This window comes from Mobula hypostoma, chromosome 7, assembly GCF_963921235.1.
Source record: "Mobula hypostoma chromosome 7, sMobHyp1.1, whole genome shotgun sequence".
Taxonomy (NCBI): Eukaryota; Metazoa; Chordata; class Chondrichthyes; order Myliobatiformes; family Myliobatidae; genus Mobula; species Mobula hypostoma.
The window spans coordinates 73,275,216-73,299,542 of record NC_086103.1 but is presented as its reverse complement, the minus strand read 5'-3'; the positions used below and the strand labels follow the sequence as shown (position 1 = coordinate 73,299,542).

The 24,327-nt window shown below is 37.9% G+C and overlaps 1 protein-coding gene across 2 annotated transcripts in view; it reads right to left on the bottom strand.

Moving 5' to 3' along the window:
• Positions 1-24,327, bottom strand: part of rab24 (RAB24, member RAS oncogene family) — a 76,203-nt gene that overhangs the window by 2,693 nt on the left and 49,183 nt on the right. For both annotated transcript variants that reach the window (XM_063053597.1, XM_063053595.1), the window contains 6 exons: positions 19,840-19,908; positions 18,495-18,573; positions 15,545-15,612; positions 15,114-15,213; positions 330-380; positions 18-80 (listed from right to left, as the gene is read on the bottom strand). In XM_063053597.1, coding sequence (XP_062909667.1) covers positions 18-80; positions 330-380; positions 15,114-15,213; positions 15,545-15,612; positions 18,495-18,573; positions 19,840-19,908 — 430 coding nt within the window. The remainder of the gene's footprint in view (positions 1-17; positions 81-329; positions 381-15,113; positions 15,214-15,544; positions 15,613-18,494; positions 18,574-19,839; positions 19,909-24,327) is intronic.

Here is a 24,327-nt window from a genome sequence, read left to right as displayed (position 1 = left end):
CATGCCACAGTGTTTACCTGTTGTCACCTGGAAAGCTGTTATATTCACGTAATCTTCTGCTATTTTCTGAAAGAGTTCATCTGAAATAAAGAGTACACAATAATCTGTTAATTTTGCAGTTAAGTTCCTTTAGACCTCATTACACCACTTGATTCTTCATAATGGTCTCATTAAAAACCCTCCAACCCCATTATAAAATAATGCATTCTATTTTTAAAATCTATCATACCAAATCTGCTAATCAAATCTTACTGATGGTGGCTACAAAGGAACAACAGGCAGAGGGCCTTTTGCCCACAGTGAGAAGAAGACATGAAATACGAACTTACCAACATTCTGACCAGTCTTACTGGAGGTTTCAAACAGCTTGGCTTTAATCTCTAAAAGACAGATATTGCATATATGACTTGCAGATTCATAGAACAGAAATCAGTAACTACATTTAATGCAAGATTGCTGAATGTACTTGCCAAATATCTCAAGGTAAGTTGATAATAAAGGAGCAGGCTACATTTGAAATTCTCATATTTTTGGACATTCTCCTCATGCCTTCCTTGTGTTCAGTATCGAAGTACACACATTTAAACAAGCCCAATGATTATGGTGTAATAAATCCTATAAATATCCTAATTAATCAAGTACATCTACGTAAAACAAAATGCATGACACCAGAAACAAAAACGAAATGCTGGAAAGATTCAACAAGTGAAACTGCATACTGAAAGGAGAAACAGTTTACTTTTCAGCTATTTCTGATGAGACTATTGACTACAAAGATATGAGTGTATTTCTCTGTACTGCCTTTGGTCCAAATACATTCTTCCTGTGATATGGTAACCATATCTATAGGCAATATTCAACCTCTGGCTTAACTAGTCATGTAAACAATTCTAGAATGACCTCCCTGCACTTATAACCATATAACAATTACACATGGAAACAGGCCAGCTCGGCTCTTCTAGTCCGTGCCGAACGTTTACTCTCACCTAGTCCCACCGACCTGCACTCAGCCCATAACCCTCCATTCCTTTCCTGTCTATATAGCTGGCCAATTTAACTTTAAACGACAACATTGAACCTGTCTCAACCACTTCTGCAGGAAGCTCGTTCCACACAGCTACCACTCTCTGAGTAAAGAAGTTCCCCCTCATGTTACCCCTAAACTTTTGCCCTGTAACTCTCAACTCATGTCATCTTGTTTGAATCTCCCCCACTCTCAATGGAAAAAGCCTATCCACGTCAACCCTATCTATCCCCCTCATAATTTTAAATACCTCTATCAAGTCCCCCCTCAACCTTCTACACTCCAAAGAATAAAGACCCAACTTGTTCAACCTTTCTCTGTAACTTAGGTGATGAAACCCAGGTAACATTCGAGTAAATCTTGTCTGTACTGTCTCTATTTTGTTGACATATTTCCTACAATACGGTGACCAAAACTGTACACAATACTCCAAATTTGGCCTTACCAATGCCTTGTACAATTTCAACATTACATCCCAACCCCTATACTCAATGCAATATTTTATAAAGGCCAGCATACCAAAAGCTTTCTTCACCACCCTATCCACATGAGATTCCACCTTCAGGGAACTATGCACCATTATTCCTAGATCCCTCTGTTCTACTGCATTCTTCAATGCCCTACCATTTACCATGTATGTCCTATTTTGATTAGTCCTACCAAAATGTAGCACCTAGCATTTATCAGCATTAAACTCCATCTGCCATCTTTCAGCCCACTCTTCTAACTGGCCTAAATCTCTCTGCAAGCTTTGAAAACCTACTTCATTATCCACAACTCCACCTATCTTAGTATCATCTGCATACTTACTCATCCAATTTAACATCTCATCATCCAGATCATTAATGTAAATGACAAATAACATTGGATCCAGTACAGATCCCTGAGGCACACCACTAGTCACTGGCCTCCAAGGTGACAAACAGTTATCCATCACCACTCTCTGGCATCTCCCATCCAGCCACTGTTGAATCCATTTTACTACTTCAATATTAATACCTAACGATTGAACCTTCCTAACCAACCTTCCGTGTGGGACCTTGTCAAAGGCCTTACTGAAGTCCATACAGACAACATCCACCGCTTTACCCTCGTCAACTTTCCTAGTAACCGTTTCAAAAAGTTCAGTAAGATTTGTCAAACATGACCTTCCACACACAAATCCATGTTGACTGTTCCTAATCAGACCCTGTCCATCCAGATAATTACATATACCATCTCTAAGAATACTTTCCATCAATTTACCCACCACTGACGTCAAACTCACAGGCCAATAATTGCTAGGTTTACTTTTAGAACCCTTTTTAAACAATGGAACAACATTAGCAACACGCCAATCCTCCAGCACCATCCCAGTTTCTAATGACATTTGAAATATTTCTGTCAGAGTCCCTGATATTTCCACACTGACTTCCCTCAAGGTCCTAGGGAATATCCTGTCCGAACCCGGAGACTTATCCACTTTTATATTCCTTAAAAGCTCCAGTACTTCCTTTTCTTTAATCACCATAGTTTCCATAACTTCCCTGTTTCCCTTATCTTACACAATTCAATATCCTTCTCCTTAGTGAATACCGAAGAAAAGAAATTGTTCAGAATCTCCCCCATCTCTTTTGGCTTCACACATAGCTGTCCACTCTGATTCTCTAAGGGACCAGTTTTATCCCTCACTATCCTTTTGCTATTAATACAGTGTGCGGCCTCTCCTGTGAATGATATCTGTAATCTGTCAAGTAGGGGACCGTGCACAATTCTGATTTGATGGAGACAGACGTGAGAGTACGGAGGAACATCTGGAGAAACTACTGAAATGCCCGCTTTGCTGCCACTGCTACTGTGTGGTAACTGGAATCCCCGGAGCAGAAGGCCTCGAATCCTCAGCTTTGCTTGTTTCAGCGGCCGGGGCTAAGTCGAAGGCGCTCGGCAGAGGATGGCACTCGGGAGGCTGTATCGGAGGGGCTGGTCGGAGGCTCGAAGTTTTCAGATGGACGGACTCGGTGTTGGCTGTGGCCGGCTGCTTCCAAGGCATCGGCAGTTGTCGGTGTCTTGGAGGTTTATGGCAGGGAGTTTCTCCCTTTTGCCGCCCGCTATTGGGGACCTGGGAGTCGATCAACTCGGGACTTTGAGACGTTTTTTACCGTGCCTGTGGTCTGCTCTTCATCAAATTATGGTATTGTTTTGCACTGCTGTAATTGTATGTTATAATTATGTGATTCTGTCAGTGTTAGTCTTTGGTTTGTCCTGTTTTCTGTGATATCACTCTGGAGGTATCATTTCTTAATGCATGTATGTATTTCTAAATGACAATAAAAGAGGACTGAGTGTTCTCATAATCTAATCTAATCTAATATAGCGGTAGAAACCCTTGGGATTTATTTTCACCTTACTTGCCAAAGCAACCTCATATCTTCTTTTAGCTTTTCTAATTTCTTTCTTTTTTTTTCTTTTTAAATCTTTTTATTGAGTAAGTATACAAAAAAGGTAAGCCATATAAACATTAATACAATGTTAAAGTATAATAAAATTCCAAAAGATAACAATACCAAAAAGAAAATACTACAAACAATGTAATTTAAGCATAAGAAACCAAGATAACATAATAGTATACTAGATTTTATATATATCAATGGAAAAAAAAAGAAAAAAAAAACCCCAAAAAAAAAACCCACCGTGCAACTAACTAAAAGCAAAGCAAAGCAATGGGCTAACTTGAAACCAAACAGAGTTAAACTTAAAATCACGTCCTCAATCCCGACCTCCATTAAAACAGTGAAGAAAAAACAAGAAGGGTAAATATTACATTAAATGAAAATATCGAATAAAAGGTCCCCAAATCTGTTCAAATTTAAATGAAGAATCATAAAGGTTACTTCTAATTTTCTCCAGATTCAAACATAAAATCGTCTGAGAAAACCAAAAAAAGGTAGTTGGAGCATTAAGCTCTTTCCAATGTTGTAAAATACATCTTTTCGCCATTAAAGTAAGAAATGCAATCATTCTACGGGCTGAAGGGGAAAGATTACTAGAACTTTTAGGTAGTCCAAAGATAGCAGTAATAGGGTGAGGAGAGATATCTATATTTAATACCTTAGAAATAATATTGAAAATATCTCTCCAAAAAGTTTCCAAAGTAGGGCAAGACCAAAACATATGAGTTAAAGAGGCTATCTGCTCCGAACATCTATCACAGAAAGGATTAATATGCGAGTAAAAACGCGCTAACTTATCTTTGGACATATGTGCTCTATGAACCACTTTAAATTGAATTAGGGAATGTTTAGCACAAATAGAGGAAGTATTAACTAATTGTAAAATCTGCCCCCAATCATCCACAGAAATGGTAAGCCCCAATTCCTGTTCCCAATCTACCCTAATCTTATCAAATGGAGCTTTCCTAAGTTTCATAATAATATTATAAATCATAGCCGATGCACCTTTCTGACATGGATTAAGGTTAATTATCGAATCTAAAATATATATAGGAGGAAGCATTGGAAAGGAAGAAAGTATAGTACTTAGGAAATTTCTAACTTGTAAATATCTAAAAAAATGTATTCTTGATAAGTTATATTTATTAGATAATTGTTCAAAAGACATAAGGGAACCATCTAAAAATAAATCCAAAAACCGTAAAATACCCTTAGTCTTCCAAGTTTGAAAAGCGCGATCCGTAAAAGAGGGAGGAAAAAATATGTTACCTAAAATAGGAATCGCTAACCCGAATTGATTAAGATCAAAAAATTTTCTGAATTGAAACCAAATGCGCAAAGCATATTTAACTATCGGGTTAGAGACCTGCTTAAGGCGTTTCGAATCAAAAGGAAGAGAGGAACCTAAAATAGAACCAAGTGTATAACCCTGAACAGATTGTAATTCCAATGCTACCCATTTAGGAATAGATAGTATGTCCCGGTCAAGTAACCAAAATTTCATATGTCGAATATTAATAGCCCAATAATAAAATCTAAAGTTAGGTAATGCTAAACCTCCATCTCTCTTAGCTTTCTGTAAATGTATTTTACCCAGTCTCGGATTCTTATTCTGCCAAATAAATGAAGAAATTTTAGAGTCAACTTTATCAAAAAAAGATTTAGGAACGAAAATTGGTAATGCCTGAAACACATATAAAAATTTTGGCAAAAAAAACATCTTAACTGCATTAATACGACCAATCAAAGTTAAATATAAGGGAAACCATTTAGATGAAAGTTGAGTAATATGGTCTATTAATGGTAAAAAGTTAGTCTTAAATAAATCTTTATGTTTACAAGTAATTTTAATCCCAAGATATGAAAAGTAATTATTAATCAATTTAAATGGAAATTTATAATATAAGGGAAGATGTTTATTAATCGGAAAAAGTTCACTCTTACTAAGATTTAATTTATAACCTGAGAAAAGACCAAATTGTGCTAATAACTCTAAAACAGCAGGAATGGATCTCTCAGGATTAGAAATATATAAAAGTAAATCATCAGCATAGAGTGATAATTTATGGGACTTTAATCCCCGAGTTATCCCAGTAATATTTGAAGATTCTCGAATAGCAATTGCAAGAGGTTCTAATGCAATATCAAATAATAGGGGACTAAGAGGACAGCCTTGTCGAGTACCACGAAAGAGAGGAAAAAAAGGTGAGTTTAAGGAGTTAGTACGAACCGAGGCTACAGGGGAGTGATATAACAGTTTAATCCAGGATATAAATTTCAAGCTAAAATTAAACATTTCAAGCACCTTAAATAAATAAGGCCATTCTACTCTATCAAAAGCTTTCTCGGCATCTAAAGAAATAACACACTCAGGAACATTTTGTGAGGGAGTATAAACGATATTTAACAAAGTACGAATATTATAAAAAGAGTAACGACCTTTAATAAAACCCGTTTGGTCTTCCGAAATAATAGAAGGAAGTACTTTTTCTAGTCTATTTGCTAATAACTTAGAAAAAACTTTAGAATCAACATTTAATAAAGATATTGGTCTATAAGATGCACATTGAGCAGGGTCTTTATCCTTCTTTAGTATTAAAGAAATTGATGCTCTATTAAAAGATTCCGGAAGTTTACCAAGTTTCAAAGAAGCCTCAAAAACCTTATAGAGCCAAGGAATCAATAAAGAAGCAAAACATTTATAAAATTCAACGGTAAACCCATCAGGGCCAGGAGCTTTCCCCAGATTCATAGAAAAAATAACATTCTTAATCTCATCCATTGTAATGGAAGTATCTAATAAAGAAGACATATCCTGTGAAATCTGAGGGAAGTCTAACTTATCTAAAAAATCATTCATATATTTAAAATCTCGAGGAGACTCTGATTGATATAAAGAAGAATAAAAATCACAAAAGGTTTGATTAATCCCCACATGATCCAATATCAATCGATCATTTTGGTTATAAATCTGATTGATTTGAGATTTAACATAATTAGATTTCTTTCTTTCTTTTTAAATCTTTTTATTGAGTAAGTATACAAAAAAGGTAAGCCATATAAACATTAATACAATGTTAAAGTATAATAAAATTCCAAAAGATAACAATACCAAAAAGAAAATACTACAAACAATGTAATTTAAGCATAAGAAACCAAGATAACATAATAGTATACTAAATTTTATATATATCAATGGAAAAAAAGAAAAAAAAAACCCCAAAAAAAAACCCACCGTGCAACTAACTAAAAGCAAAGCAAAGCAATGGGCTAACTTGAAACCAAACAGAGTTAAACTTAAAATCACGTCCTCAATCCCAACCTCCATTAAAACAGTGAAGAGAAAACAAGAAGGGTAAATATTACATTAAATGAAAATATCGAATAAAAGGTCCCCAAATCTGTTCAAATTTAAATGAAGAATCATAAAGGTTACTTCTAATTTTCTCCAGATTCAAACATAAAATCGTCTGAGAAAACCAAAAAAAGGTAGTTGGAGCATTAAGCTCTTTCCAATGTTGTAAAATACATCTTTTCGCCATTAAAGTAAGAAATGCAATCATTCTACGGGCTGAAGGGGAAAGATTACTAGAAATTTTAGGTAGTCCAAAGATAGCAGTAATAGGGTGAGGAGAGATATCTATATTTAATACCTTAGAAATAATATTGAAAATATCTCTCCAAAAAGTTTCCAAAGTAGGGCAAGACCAAAACATATGAGTTAAAGAGGCTATCTGCCCCGAACATCTATCACAGAAAGGATTAATATGCGAGTAAAAACGCGCTAACTTATCTTTGGACATATGTGCTCTATGAACCACTTTAAATTGAATTAGGGAATGTTTAGCACAAATAGAGGAAGTATTAACTAATTGTAAAATCTGCCCCCAATCATCCACAGAAATGGTAAGCCCCAATTCCTGTTCCCAATCTACCCTAATCTTATCAAATGGAGCTTTCCTAAGTTTCATAATAATATTATAAATCATAGCCGATGCACCTTTCTGACATGGATTAAGGTTAATTATCGAATCTAAAATATATATAGGAGGAAGCATTGGAAAGGAAGTAAGTATAGTACTTAGGAAATTTCTAACTTGTAAATATCTAAAAAAATGTATTCTTGATAAGTTATATTTGTTAGATAATTGTTCAAAAGACATAAGGGAACCATCTAAAAATAAATCCAAAAACCGTAAAATACCCTTAGTCTTCCAAGTTTGAAAAGCGCGATCCGTAAAAGAGGGAGGAAAAAATATGTTACCTAAAATAGGAATCGCTAACCCGAATTGATTAAGATCAAAAAATTTTCTGAATTGAAACCAAATGCGCAAAGCATATTTAACTATCGGGTTAGAGACCTGCTTAAGACGTTTCGAATCAAAAGGAAGAGAGGAACCTAAAATAGAACCAAGTGTATAACCCTGAACAGATTGTAATTCCAATGCTACCCATTTAGGAATAAATAGTATGTCCCGATCAAGTAACCAAAATTTCATATGTCGAATATTAATAGCCCAATAATAAAATCTAAAGTTAGGTAATGCTAAACCTCCATCTCTCTTAGCTTTCTGTAAATGTATTTTACCCAGTCTCGGATTCTTGTTCTGCCAAATAAATGAAGAAATTTTAGAGTCAACTTTATCAAAAAAAGATTTAGGAACGAAAATTGGTAATGCCTGAAACACATATAAAAATTTTGGCAAAAAAAACATCTTAACTGCATTAATACGACCAATCAAAGTTAAATATAAGGGAAACCATTTAGATGAAAGTTGAGTAATATGGTCTATTAATGGTAAAAAGTTAGTCTTAAATAAATCTTTATGTTTACAAGTAATTTTAATCCCAAGATATGAAAAGTAATTATTAATCAATTTAAATGGAAATTTATAATATAAGGGAAGATGTTTATTAATCGGAAAAAGTTCACTCTTACTAAGATTTAATTTATAACCTGAGAAAAGACCAAATTGTGCTAATAACTCTAAAACAGCAGGAATGGATCTCTCAGGATTAGAAATATATAAAAGTAAATCATCAGCATAGAGTGATAATTTATGGGACTTTAATCCCCGAGTTATCCCAGTAATATTTAAAGATTCTCGAATAGCAATTGCAAGAGGTTCTAATGCAATATCAAATAATAGGGGACTAAGAGGACAGCCTTGTCGAGTACCACGAAAGAGAGGAAAAAAAGGTGAGTTTAAGGAGTTAGTACGAACCGAGGCTACAGGGGAGTAATATAACAGTTTAATCCAGGATATAAATTTCAAGCTAAAATTAAACATTTCAAGCACCTTAAATAAATAAGGCCATTCTACTCTATCAAAAGCTTTCTCGGCATCTAAAGAAATAACACACTCAGGAACATTTTGTGAGGGAGTATAAACGATATTTAACAATGTACGAATATTATAAAAAGAGTAACGACCTTTAATAAAACCCGTTTGGTCTTCCGAAATAATAGAAGGAAGTACTTTTTCTAGTCTATTTGCTAATAACTTAGAAAAAACTTTAGAATCAACATTTAATAAAGATATTGGTCTATAAGATGCACATTGAGCAGGGTCTTTATCCTTCTTTAGTATTAAAGAAATTGATGCTCTATTAAAAGATTCCGGAAGTTTACCAAGTTTCAAAGAAGCCTCAAAAACCTTATAGAGCCAAGGAATCAATAAAGAAGCAAAACATTTATAAAATTCAACGGTAAACCCATCAGGGCCAGGAGCTTTCCCCAGATTCATAGAAAAAATAACATTCTTAATCTCATCCATTGTAATGGAAGTATCTAATAAAGAAGACATATCCTGTGAAATCAGAGGGAAGTCTAACTTATCTAAAAAATCATTCATATATTTAGAATCTCGAGGAGACTCTGATTGGTATAAAGAAGAATAAAAATCACAAAAGGTTTGATTAATCCCCACATGATCCAATATCAATCGATCATTTTGGTTATAAATCTGATTGATTTGAGATTTAACATAATTAGATTTCAATTGATTAGCCAGCAGCTTGCCAATTTTATCACTGTGAACATAAAAATCACTTCTTGTTTTCTTTAATTGGTTTACAATCGAGGACGAGAGTAGTAAACTGTGTTCCATTTGAAGTTCAGTTCTTTGTTTGTATAGCTCCTCAGAAGGAGCCATAACATATTTCTTATCAATTTCTTTAATCTTGTCCACAATTACCATCTCCTCCTGCTTCTGTTTCTTCCTCAAAGCAACGGAATACGAAATAATCTGACCCCGAATATAGGCTTTAAAAGTGTCCCAAAGAGTGTTAACCGAAATATCTTCTGTATGGTTAATTGTAAAAAAAAGCTCAATCTGTTCATTCATAAAATTAACAAAGTCCGAGTCCTGAAGCAACAGCGAATTAAAACGCCATTGTCTATTGTTTGGTATATTGGCCATAATTTTAATAGAAAGCTTAAGTGGAGCATGATCCGAAATGGTTATAGAATCATAATCACATTTAATCACTGAAGAAATGAGACGAGAATCAATGAAAAAATAATCAATTCTTGAATAGGAATGATGAACATGTGAAAAGAAGGAAAAATCTTTTTCCTGAGGATGCAGAAAACGCCAAATGTCCGTCGACCCAGAATCAGAAAGGAAAAAATTAATCAAATTTGCAGATTTATTAGGTAAAGTCCGTAAAGGAGCCGAACGGTCCAAAGCTGGAGATAAACAGGTATTAAGATCTCCGCCCCAAATCAATGAAAACTCGTTCAAATTCGGAAACTGATCAAACAATGATTTATAAAATTCCGGACAATCCATATTAGGAGCATAAACATTAACCAAAACTACTTTTTTATTAAATAATAAACCACTAACCAATAAAAATCTACCATTCGGATCAGAGATAATATCCTGTTGTATAAAAGTAACTGAGGAGTCTATAAAGATAGAGACGCCTCGAATCTTAGCATTGGAGTTCGAATGAAATTGTTGTCCCTTCCAAAATTTGAAAAAACGTAGTCTGTCCCCCCTCCGTACATGGGTCTCTTGTAAAAATAAAATTTGTGCTTTAAGTCTCCGGAACACTTTAAAAACTTTTTTCCTTTTAATAGGATGATTAAGACCATTAGTATTCCAGGAGACAAAATTAATAATAGACTCCATAAATCCTAAAGTCAACCCATAACAAGGAGGATTGACAATAGGCGCGACCCACAGACCCGGAGAGGAAACAGAACATACAAAAGATACCGGGGAAAAGGACGTAACCAATACTTCAATAATGTATATAGCCCAAAGAGAAACAAACTAAAACGTGAAGCCCCTCCCACCGCCCCCCACCCCAGGACCCCAAGGCGAAATCTAAAGCAGACCCGCCAGAAAGAAGCAAGCGCTAAAACTACCCCCATGACTTCCGGTGTACGCTCCCTAAAAAAAAGGTATAAATATGAAAAGGATCAGCTAATTGTAAAACAGTAAAAAATAAGTAAAAAAAAGTTAGCTCAATTAAAATACACACAGAACAGAACAAAAGCCGGAAAGTATATATTAAAAAAAACCACAATAAACCTCAAACTCATGAATAGACACAGCAACAAAAAAAATAGGATTATTAACATAAAATGATTATAAAAAGCAAAACAGAATAAAATTTAAAAAAAACTACAAAATTTAAGGCCGCACAGGAAATACGTAAGATGACAAAAGGGAAGTAACCACCCAGAATCCCCTGGGAAAAGAAAGAAATGACGCAGTTAAAAAGAAAGTTTAGCAGCCATATTAAGAAATCGAAAGTAAACTTTTCTGCCCAAATAGGGCACAGAAAAGTTAAAACCAACCAATTCACAGCCTCCGATCAACGGAGAAAATTAAAAAAAGGCAATTAAGATGTTGAAGATGAAAGTTGATCCAGATAACTCTGGGCATCCGATGGAGAATCAAAAAAACGAAGAGCTCCATCTAACATGCGAATCCTTAGACGTGCAGGGTACAGCAGCGCTGGTCTTAAATCCATCTTATAGAATTCCGACATCACGGATCTGTAACGGACCCGTTGGTCCCAGATTGGTTTACTGAAATCTTCCACGAATCGGAACTTAAGATCCGAAAAATCAATGAAACCTTTAGATCGAGCGAATCGAAACAGTCTCTCCTTATCTTGAAAGTAATGAAAACGTAAGATAACATGCCTAGGTCTATCTGACCTAGACGAGTATGATGGGATTCTGTGAACACGATCCAGTAGCGGTGGTTGGTCAGGAAATACAGTAGGGAATGCATCTTTTAAAAGTTGAGAGAAATATTTCATAGGGTTGTTAGCTTCCACGGCTTCCCTGACGCCAATCATTCGTAAATTCTGCCGTCGCATTCTAGATTCCAAGTCAGAGTTTTTAAAAGTCAAAAAGTCAAGTTTCTTCTTCATTACATTAATTGTTTCTTCGACTTTCCCCATCTTAAGCTCACTTTGTTGCGCGGATTTTTGAAGACCAGATATAGCCGACTGATGTTCCGCAATACATGTTTGCATCTTATCAATTAAATCGGCAATTTTCTGGAACTTAGTTGAGATTTCCATATGAATCAGGTCTTTAACAAAGCCCATAATTTCTGTACGAATCATCTCCCTAACAGAGGTTGAAATTTCCCTCTGAATTAACTCCGATATAGCTTCCAAAGTCACCGGTGATTCAGTCGGAGGGAGATCCGTAGCTTTCGGTTTAACCGGAGGTTTACCATCCTTGCCGTCTTTCCCGTTCTTAGACATAGCAGATCTAAGTTCCATCCAATTGTCAGAGAATTCAGTTTAATTCAAAGTATTGTAAAAATTGATGCCTTAATAGTTAATTAAAGTATAGCTGACCATAGAGAGAAAAAACTCAGAGGTAATGGAGCGAGTCAAGAACGCGACTTCACTCCATGAGCGCTACCGGAAGTCTCTAGATTTCAATTGATTAGCCAGCAGCTTGCCAATTTTATCACTGTGAACATAAAAATCACTTCTTGTTTTCTTTAATTGGTTTACAATCGAGGACGAGAGTAGTAAACTGTGTTCCATTTGAAGTTCAGTTCTTTGTTTGTATAGCTCCTCAGAAGGAGCCATAACATATTTCTTATCAATTTCTTTAATCTTGTCCACAATTGCCATCTCCTCCTGCTTCTGTTTCTTCCTCAAAGCAACGGAATACGAAATAATCTGACCCCGAATATAGGCTTTAAAAGTGTCCCAAAGAGTGTTAACCGAAATATCTTCTGTATGGTTAATTGTAAAAAAAAGCTCAATCTGTTCATTCATAAAATTAACAAAGTCCGAGTCCTGAAGCAACAGCGAATTAAAACGCCATTGTCTATTGTTTGGTATATTGGCCATAATTTTAATAGAAAGCTTAAGTGGAGCATGATCCGAAATGGTTATAGAATCATAATCACATTTAATCACTGAAGGAATGAGACGAGAATCAATGAAAAAATAATCAATTCTTGAATAGGAATGATGAACATGTGAAAAGAAGGAAAAATCTTTTTCCTGAGGATGCAGAAAACGCCAAATGTCCGTCGACCCAGAATCAGAAAGGAAAAAATTAATCAAATTTGCAGATTTATTAGGTAAAGTCCGTAAAGGAGCCGAACGGTCCAAAGCTGGAGATAAACAGGTATTAAGATCTCCGCCCCAAATCAATGAAAACTCGTTCAAATTCGGAAACTGATCAAACAATGATTTATAAAATTCCGGACAATCCATATTAGGAGCATAAACATTAACCAAAACTACTTTTTTATTAAATAGTAAACCACTAACCAATAAAAATCTACCATTCGGATCAGAGATAATATCCTGTTGTATAAAAGTAACTGAGGAGTCTATAAAAATAGAGACGCCTCGAATCTTAGCATTGGAGTTCGAATGAAATTGTTGTCCCTTCCAGAATTTGAAAAAACGTAGTCTGTCCCCCCTCCGTACATGGGTCTCTTGTAAAAATAAAATTTGTGCTTTAAGTCAGCTTTTCTAATTTCTTGAAAATTCTTTTTACATTCCTTATATTCCTCGCGCACCTCATTTACTTCATGCTGCCTATATTTATTGTAGATATCTCTCTTCTTCCAAACCAAGTTTCTAATATCCCTTGAAAACCATGGCTCTCTCAAACTTTTAACCTTTCCTTTCAACCTAACAGGAATGTAAAGATTCTGTACTCTCAAAATTTCACCTTTAAATGACCTCCATTTCTCTATTACATTCTTCCCATAAAACAAATTGTCCCAATCCACTCCTTCTAAATCCTTTTGCACCTCCTCAAAGTTAGCCTTTCTCCATTCAAATATCTCAACCCTGGGTCCAGACCTATCCTTCTCCATAATGATATTGAAACTAATAGCATTGTGATCACTGGACCTGAAGTGCTCCTCAACACAAACCTCTGTCACCTGACCGATCTCATTCCCTAACAGGAGATCCAACACTGCCCTTCTCTCATTGGTACCTCTATGTATTGCTGCAAAAAACTATCTTAGAAACTTAGAATCCATGCCTCAGTTAGTGAAGAAAAAGCACTGATCGTATATTTTTAACTTCTATAGATATTTAAGGATGTGCAGGCATACACACCTAAAGTTTTTCCTTGCCACTTAATATCTTAATAATTAATGTATATTCTCTTGTCTTGTTAGACCTCATCTGATCATCATGCATTGTTTCCCATTGGACCTTCTTGTGTATGAGCTGGCTGCTGCTAAGTAGCATAACCATTGTTCATATTGACAATGGGAAATAGTAGAACATGGAACAGTACAGCACAGGAACAGGTCCAAACACTAATCCCTCCTATCTACACAATGTCCATATCCTCCCATCTTCCTCATATTCATATGCCAATCCAAATGTCTCTAAAAGCCTCTAATGTATTTGCCTCTACCACCATACCAGCAGCGCATTCCAGGCATCCACCACACTGAGTAAAAAAACATCCCCCTCACCCCCCCCTTAAACCTACCTTCAATACATGCCCTCTGGTATTAGACATTTCAACCCTGGGAAACAGATACTCCCTGTTTACTCTGTCCAGTGAAGAGGATGGGGGTGAGGGGTCACTCCCTCCAACAAGCAATCAAGTCCTTGTCAAATGCAGCAGAAGAAAGCAGCAACTGGATTTGGATTAAAAGGAAAGACAACAACTGGGCTGCAAGATGAAGACAGGAGGGTATGGAACTGAGGGGGGTGTATCTGGGGTGGCAGGTAGCACTGTTGAGCCCTCTGGAGACATTGTGGGCTTATCAACGAAACATCAAAGAAGGAGGGTGCCCACCTGATGACCCCAATGACGTACCTACCCTCCCTACTTGTCACCACTCCAAACCCACTGCCAACATCGAGAGTGCCAACTTACCTTAGGGATTGAAACATCAAGTCCTAATAGCTCTACTGCCTCTCACAAGCTTATAAACCCCTCAAATCTCCCCTCAGCCTCCGCTGCACCAGGAAAATGAGTTAAAGTACTAGAAAGATGCAAGAGGCAAGTGTTCACTTTTCTTTCCTCTTCTTCAAAGAAATTCACACTAAATCTTTCAAAATTATTACCAATAGGGACTATTTTGACTTTTATCCTCCTTCCTTACCAACTTTAATCCAAGAAAGAACATATTAACTTTAAGGTCTAGTAGTTGAGTGGCTTGTAAACTAGTAAACTTTACCATCTGAGTAATCCTGAACGTCATGATAATCGACTCCCCGGGCACTGCGATCATTTTGTACAAGATCACTCTTTGTTCCACAGAGGTAGATCTTGCAATGCTGAAAGACAGAGGACACTGTAAGTCAATCTGAATTATAAACACTCAAGTGAGAACTGCCCTACTACAAACCTACAACTCAAACTTGATATGGAAATCCTATGTTACAAATTAATCACCAACTCACAGCACAAATCCAGCAACAAACCCCGAGCAGGTTACATCTGTAATCCACATGGAAAAAAACTCTGCCAAAATCCCAAAACTTTTCTAAACTATAAACCCTTAGTGCAAGACTTTTCCTGAAATAGAATTAAACTAGAAAGAAGAGCTAATTAATTTCAAAAGCCTTAGGATTAGTGCAAGCTTCTCAATATTATAACAAAATTCACCTCTTCGCAGTTCTGGACTTCATTCACCCAGAATCTAGCTCTTGCGTAGCTGCTACTGTCAGTCAGATCTGGAAAACAGGAAATCCATTCAGTGATCCAAAATACTACAATGCTGGAAATCTTAAATAAAGATACAAAACACTGGAAGGTTGAATGGTTGATCTATCATCACACAGGGAAATATTAGTTATCAGGCGAGTATTAAATTATAGAGAAAAGGAGGCAGGAGCAGGGTAAGAGACCAAGGGAACAAACGGTCATGGGAACAAACAGTCATGTCAACAATGGGATGGAGGACCCAATCATAGACCTTTATTTTCTCTCTCTCTCTCCCATCTTTCTTTGCAATTTCGAACTTCATTTCTGTTTTCAGTTAACACAAAAGTTAAACAGCCAGACAAGTCACGTTTTCACTACAGATTTTCCCAAACATTTTGAATATTCTCAGCACCTTTTCTCAGAGGCCCGTTCAATAGTGATGCATAATCCTAAAGTGGACAGCCACTGTAAACAGGGGGTTTAAAAGGCCAGTTTTGTTAACTCGTATGCACATTCTGAATTTTTAATCAAACAATAGAAGTCTATTCCAACAGATTAAGCAGCAATTTAAGACAAATTAATTCAGTTGCTTCTTTTACTGTTAAAATTCATGTAGTAGATCATATTTCATAACTAAATTAGAGTTTATCTGACAGTGCCTACAATCCCTCCTTTGGAAAATACTGTGGAGAGCATTATTTGTGAGATTTGTCAATACATATTTAATTTTCAAGAGAATTGTTTGTAACCACACCACACTATCCTGGCTACAATAAATTTATTCAAAGTAGAATTCAAAGTTCAATGTTCAAAGTAAATTTATTATCAAAGTATGAATATGTTACCATATACTACCTAGAGATTTATTTTCTCACAGGCATTTACGGGCAAAAAGAAATACAACAGGCTTTTATTAAAAACCTGTACATAACAGACGAAGACTGACAACCAATGTGCAAAAGAATACAAACTGTGCAGGCAAAAATAAAACTAGTATTACCGAACTGACAATGCTGAATCACCTCAATTCAGCCAAGTACTATGAACTAGACTCGCTTTTTAAAATTCCACTTATGAAACCTAAAACGTTTTGCAATCAACAATGGCTCTGGTTCTAAAAGTTCCGGCATTATTTTCACATTATCAGCAAAGCTCATTTCGGATGCGTTGTTTGGAGCAGTTAAACTTCAAAGCAAACAGTATGCCTTTAAACCCAATGCACTCAGCAAAATTGGTACTTATCTCTCATCGGCTATTTCACTTACTTTAAAATACAGTTGAATTAGCTCAATATACATGAGCCAGTTCCCAGTTGTGTAATCAAGCATGTCAATCTTTCCTATGTAGCTAGCCATTTCTGCTCTTTTTATTAATGATTATCATCACTCTTCATGAACCTTCTGTTTTCTGATTCTTTTTTAACTTGACCATCTTGCCAATCCTTCTGCATTTTTTTTTAGCTTGAACGTCTCACTGCGCTTCAACAGGTTGGTAGCCGTCTCAGGTTTGTTTTAAAAATACTTTGTTGCCAATGTTTTTTTTGTTGAGATTGTCCAAGCACTGAGTGGTGCCATGCTGTAAAACCTGGATGCTGCTGCAGTGACAGCTTGCGCCATGCAGCATGAAGCGGTTCTCCATCTCACCAAACTGGCTCTGTGCTTCCAGTGATCCAACTTTTCATCTAGGTTAGTTGGATGAGTATCAAAATACTGAGTTTCAGAAAACTTTGATTTTTCCTTTAAACAATATGTGCATGAGGCACAATGGTGTATGCAATTCACATACACGCATACTGTATACAATATATACACATATATACACCTACATATGCATATATATACACACACATGTATACACACGTATACACAGACACACATGTAAATGCACACACTTGTATATATACACATACATTCACATGTACTTATACGCATACACACATGTATATATACACACAATATACACATACAAATATACACACGCATATGCATATACGGGTGTATATTCTCTATGTTGCCCAGTCTCGTATACTGTATATAAATACACATATACATATGATATACACATGTACACTGCCACACACACACATATACACACACAAAAACAAAATTACTCAAATATTACCGAAATATTAAATACACAACAGGAGCCATTCCTTATCTTGCTACCGACAGAGCTGTTCTTTGAATGCTGTGTTTGCTTCAGCTACATGGCCGTTCGAATGTTTCAATTCCTCCTTTGTTTTCTCTAACTGTCCTGGCCATACTTTCACTGTTTTAAACAACATTATCTGTAACATGCTTCCAAGCAAATGTACTTGTTCTGCCTAGACTCTCTGCTTCCAACAGAACACCACTGTCTGAAAATCTGAATTAATACTTTGTCTTTTAAATCCCGCAAATTTTAAAGATAGTTCGTAAGCACACTTTTCAGTATTATTTCAACCTAACTGACCGACGTGCTTTGTTTTGTGACCTTACACTGTTTCAATAGATAATACATATCCAACTAATTTTCATGTTATCAATCCCTTCAGTACTGTTCCATTATAGCAACAATGTTAACACCAAGACTCATCAGAAACACTTTGAAATGGACTTCTGCACTTAAAACATTTTACTGTTTGTTAAAGTACCTCTTATAATGATCAAAGATGAAAAACGTGTTATAACTGCGATGTAATCCAATGTGTTATAACTGCAAGTTTGTAAGGTCAGAAATTGGTTACTAATTGCCATCATAATTGATCTGGTTGTTTTGCAAGGTCTAAATTCATTACTTATATAAAGAGTAGCAGCACACAAGCATGAGATTTATTACTTTTCTTTTGATGAATAGTCCCTCATTGTCCTCTAGAAAGTATAGCTTTCTGCACGAGCTGACTAAACAGCAAGCATGATGGCATCTTTCTTACCAAAGCACACCACAGCTGCTCGGGCACCCCGATAGTAGATTCTGCTCATGGCTTCGTACCGTTCTGATCCTGCAGTGTCCTGATCAGGAAACAAATTACATCCATAACTTACAAATATATCCCAAACTAATGTCCCAGCATTTTTGAAGATCGACTAATTTGCAATTATTAGGACTTGTAAGTGAAAAGATTCTGACCTCAGCTGTGATAGCCACATCTCACTTTCACTACCAGAGAAGATAACCATTTCACCCACTGAGTCTATGACAGCTTACTGATAATCCCTCTCTCCCTATATTTCCTTCAAGTCCCTAAATCCCCCCAGATATAACCACTCATCTGTATATCATGGGCAATTTAACCCACCAGCCCATATTTTTATGGGATGTGGAAAGGCAGCCATATGGTTACTAGGAGAATGTGCAGACTAACCAGAGATGAGTAGTGACCCTGGGTCTCTGGCACTGAAACAGCACTCTACTAGCTGCACAAGGTCTTCCAAATGCCCCCTACTTCATAAAATAGTTTGAAAAAAACAGTAAGACATTCCAGGTAATCATGCTGCATCCATTCCCCCTTGTATAGTGCAAATGGGGGGAAAAAACTCCAGTGAAGGCACATTGGCCAAATCCAAGAGGCCAGACCGTACTTAAGAGAATGGTGAGCAGTTTGTGCCCTCACTTGAGAAAGTATGTGCTGGCATTGGACAGGTGCAGAGGAGGTTCACAAGAATGATTTGGGAATAAAAGGGTTAACGCATGAGGAGCATTTGATGATTCTGAGCCCGTACTCACTGCAGTTTCAGTTTAGAAGGGGGAGATAGAAGGGACTCTCACTGAAACCTATTGAATATTGAGAGGCATAGATGGTGGACATGGAGCAGATGTTTCCTATAATGGTGGAGTCTAGGTCCAAAGGACATAGTCTCAGGATACAAGCATGTCAGAGATGAGGAGCACCTTAAAGTTTGCCATTGAGCACCTTAAAGTTTCCCATTTTAAATGATGGACAGACAGAAACTCTTCACCTGTACAACACATATACTAACAAAGTAATTCTATTCATTCTACTTTTCAGCAAGAGGATGATGTGAAAACTGAAACAAAAGCATATTTAAATTGTTCCACATTCACGAAATTCCTTGTTGTATTTATACTTGCTGATGAAGCAGACAAGCACTCACTTATTCTCATTTCTAACTTGTAGGATTACGCAATAAGCTTCACCCCAGAGGGAACCAATCAACCACAGACACCCAGTTAAAACTGGCTTCATTTATCAACCCTAACAAACCCACTCTGCCAAATAATCCTTTCATTTGTCAGTTGAGAATCAAAGCACTTACCCAGATGCCAAGTGTGATTGACTTTTCACCAACATGGATGAGCTTGGCTACAAATGCAGCCCCAATTGTCTGAAACAGTAAACAGTTGACTAAGCATGGATCCTTTTTCTAAAACTTTTGAAATACAATTTACTGTCATTCATTCATTAAAAATGCTTACTCTGAACAAAATTTTCCCATGGAGATTCTATTCCTGCAAGAATTTTGAATTACAGTTCATAAAACACAAGGATCTAACGAATCCCACAGTGATTCCCTCATGCCTCATGGGTAACTCTCTCTGTTGCCTTTCTACTTCCTTGAGGTGTTGTTTGAGTAGACTAAGAGCTCTTGGCCTTTCTCTGCTAAATTTCAGTTCCATGGTATCAGATCAACAATAATTGTTACTCCAGATCCGATGCAGCACAAAAAAAAACACAATGCATTAAAGAATGGTAAAGAACACAATAATTAAAACAATAAATATGATTACATAAGACGGCTTATATACATAGACTGATTGTATGTCCAGAAAGTGACACGGCACAGGAGTGTCTGTACATATGGAGACTGACAGGAAGTGATAAAGTAGGGCTGGTGGGGGTTGAGTTGGGGAGTGAATTAGTGGGTGGAGGTGTACCCTTACTGCTTGGGGTCACTGTTTTTGAGTCTGGTATGGATTCTACGTAGTCTCCTTCCTAATGAGAGTGGGGAAAAGTGTCCATGAGTGAGGTGGGTGAAATACTTCATGATATTACCGGCCCTTTTCTGTCTATATGTCGTTGATGGTGGGTAGGCAGGTGCAGGGCCTTTCTGTCCATCGCAGTGCATTTTCTGTACCATGCAGTGGTGCAGCACACTAGGATGCTCTTCACTATGCATCTGTAGAATGGCGTGACTATAGATGTGCACAGTCCAGCTCTCTTCACACAGTAGAGGCATTGGTGAGCTTTCCTGATTCTGTAGGATGTGTTCTGGGACCATGAGAGGTTGTGTAATATGTGTACTCCCAGGAGTTTGAAACTGCTTGCAGTTTCCACTGCTGTGCCGCTGATGTAAAGAGGGGTGTGAGTGGTGCAAGTTCTCCGGAAGTCAATAACCATCCCCTCTGTCTTGTTGACATTGAAGAAACTGTGATTTGCCTGGGACTAGGCCTTGAGCTCTTCCCCTTCCTCCCTGCAGGATGTCTTATCCTTGTTAGTGAAGAGCCCCACCACTGTTGTGTCAAGGGTGAACTTGGCAATGTCATTACTCGGGTGTTTGGCCGAGTGCGCGCAGAGTGTACAACAATGGGGTCAGTGTAGTCTGGGGGTCACCTGTGCTGAGGATCATGAGGAGGGAGGAGTGGTTGTGTAACCTGACTATCAGAAGTCTGTTGGTTCGGAAGTCCATCTGCCAGTTGAACAGTGCTGTATTTAGACCATAGAGGACGATATCTTCACCACAGTTTGTGGGACAATAGTGTTAAACACCGAAATGAAATCCAGGATCAGTATTGTGACACAAGTGAACTTGTTTTCCAGGTGTATCCGGGCCGGGTGCATGACAGATGCAATGGCCCTGTCAAATGTGTTCAGGAAAGTTTCCTTAATCAGTACATAGAAGTCTCAATGAGAGTTCTCTTATTAGGGAATGAAGCAGGGCAGGTAACAGAAGTCTGTGTAGGGGAACACTTTGCATCGAATGATCATAATGCCATTAGTTTCAAAATAAACATGGAAAAATTTAGGTCAGGTTGCAGGCTGAGATTGTAAGTTGGAGAAAGGCCAATTTTGATGGTATCAAAAAGGATCTAGCAAGTGTGGATTGGGACAGGCTGTTTTCTAGTGAAGGTGCACTTGGTAAGTGGGAGGCCTTCAAAAATGAAATTTTGAAAGTATAAAGCTTCTATGTGCCTGTCGGAATAAAAGGTAAAGATAACAGATTTAGGGAACCTTGGTTTTCAAGAGATATTGCGACCCTGGTTAGGGGGCAGAAAAGGAGGTGCATAGCAGGTTTAGGCAGGTAGGAACAAATGAGGTACATATGGAGTACAAAAAATGCAACAGAGCACTTGAGGTTGCCCAGGCAGACAAAGTGAAGGAAAACCCCGAAGGATTCTACAGATATCTTAACAGCAAAAGGACTGCAAGGGATAAAATAGGGCCTCTGCAAGATCAGAATGGTAATCAGTGCATGGAGCCAAAAGAGATGCGAGAGATCTTAAATGGACTTTTTGCACCTATGTTTACTCGGACAGAGTCAAAGAGCGAGGTAAAGCAGCAGCAAACTCATGTACCCTATATAGATTACAGAGGAGGGGGTGTTTGCAGTCTTGAGACAAATTAGAGTGAATAAATCCTCAGGGCCTGACAAGGTGTTCCCTTGGACCCTATGGGAGGCAAGTGCAGAAATTGCAAGGGCCCTAACAGAGATACTTAAATCATTCTTAGCCACAGGTGAAATGCCAGAGGATTGGAGGATAGCTAATATTGTTCCACAGTTTAAGAAAGACTCTGAAAATAAACCAGGAAATCATAGGCCAGTGAGCCTGATATCAGTAGTGGGAAAGGTATTGGCAGGTATTCTACGGGACCAGATATATAAGTGGATAGGCATGGACTGATTAAGGATAGTCAACATGGCTTTGTATGAGGTAAGGCATGTACAACCAATCTTATAGAGTTTTTCAAGGAAGTTACCAGGAAAGTTGATGAAGGCAGGGCAGTGTATGTTGTCTACATGGACTTTAGCAAGGCGTTTGACAAGGTCCCACATGGGAGGTTTGTCAGGAAGGTTCAGACGCTTGGCATTCAAGAGGAGGTTTTGTGGGAGAAGCCAGAAAGCTGTCGTAGAATGTTGCATCTCTGACTGGAAGTCTGAGAGTAGTGGAGCACCATAGGGATCGGTGCTGGGTCCATTGTTTGTCATCTATATTAATGATCTGGATGATAATGTGTGTAACATGCTGCAAGGTTTCACTGATAATGTAATGGGTTCTCTGTAGCAGCAATGTTTGGGTTATGACTAGAGATAACGGGGTTTGCAATGCAGTTGTTCTTTCTTGTGAGTCTGGAACAGAGATTTTCGTGGTCTCTTGCTGGGGAGAGATGAAGAGAGAAGACACGAATGGAGAGAGTTGGTAGACCGCCGGACAGGGTGGACTTGGAGCGAGGGAGCGAGGGTCCAAAGGGCAGCGACGATCGGAGGAGATCGATGGTGGACAATTGGCTTATCAGTGAGCTCCAACATTGCGCAATAGACTGTTTCATAAGATTGGGCCCTTTTTCTTTTTTTTGTTTTCTTTACTAACCATATAGTCAAAGTAAGAATTATAAAGTTTAATCATTTAATCGCATATTGTGTACTATTTGTTATTTCAGGTTACTGATTTGTAACAGGGGACACATCGCGCAACACCCCCCCGAACTTTCTTAAGTTTGGCCAGGCGCTATCACCCCCTATATTTAGACGCTAGTTGAAGCGAGAGTTACAATTGTGAGGGCTACGTTCAGGCTTGATTCCATTGGATGCTGTGTGATTACCCTGAGCAATGAACCAGTGGGGCAGATATTTGTACTCCGGATGAATTGTTAATTCTAGTGTTAAGTACTGTTGAAGTTGCGATTGTGGGCGGAGGTTTGATAAAATGGCTGGCACAGCTCTCATTTTAATGCAGACCAGCGTTGAGGTAGTGGTAGCTGGGGGCGGAGATTTCAAAGACAAGGTTCTCTCATTTCTGAGGAGTGAGGGGAAAGAGTGGTTGTATTTGGAATGCCTAATCAGTCCACGTCCCCCGGTGAAGAGTGAAAATTCTGAGTTAGTATCCACCCTTACTTCTCTGGCAAATAAATGGAAAAATCAGATTCAAAGTCCCAGCTATGGCAGGCTCCGCCTGTTCTCTGGAATAACGCCTACCCCTAAAGGGGAGGAAGAGTATGAGACTTGGGTGGAGAGGATCTCTCAGATGTTAGATGAGTGGCAGTGCTCCAATGATGAAAAGCGAGGGAGGGTGGTTGGAAGTTTGAATGGGCGGGCCGCTGATGTTGTGAGAGCTGTCAGGATGAAATATCCAGTAGTGACAGCTGTCAATTACATGCAAGCACTGGACAATACTTTTGGCCCAACTGGAAGCCCAAGGGAGCTCATGGTGGGGTTTCAGAATATGCACCAGGAGAAGAGGGAGAAGCTTTCTGCTTTTAGTTTTTGGCTAGAGAGGCAGCTAAATTGCTTGCAGTGCAGAGGGGTCATTCAGGAGGCTGAGGTGGATCAGTTAAGAATGGACCAGATAGCCAGGGGTGCCCAGTCCAAGAACCTGATTGCTTGGGGTCTCCGACAATCTCGTGAGATGCACCCCCCTCCATCTTTTGTTGAGCTGATCAGAGAGGTACGGGGAGGGGAGAACGCATTGGAGGTGCGGGAGGACTCCGTCAGCAGGGTACAGTCTTCGGTAGTAGTCCCCTGTGGTGAAGTGACCACAGGTAGCCTACCCCGGGGAGCGGTAGAGGAGATTGTGGCAGAGTTGAGAAC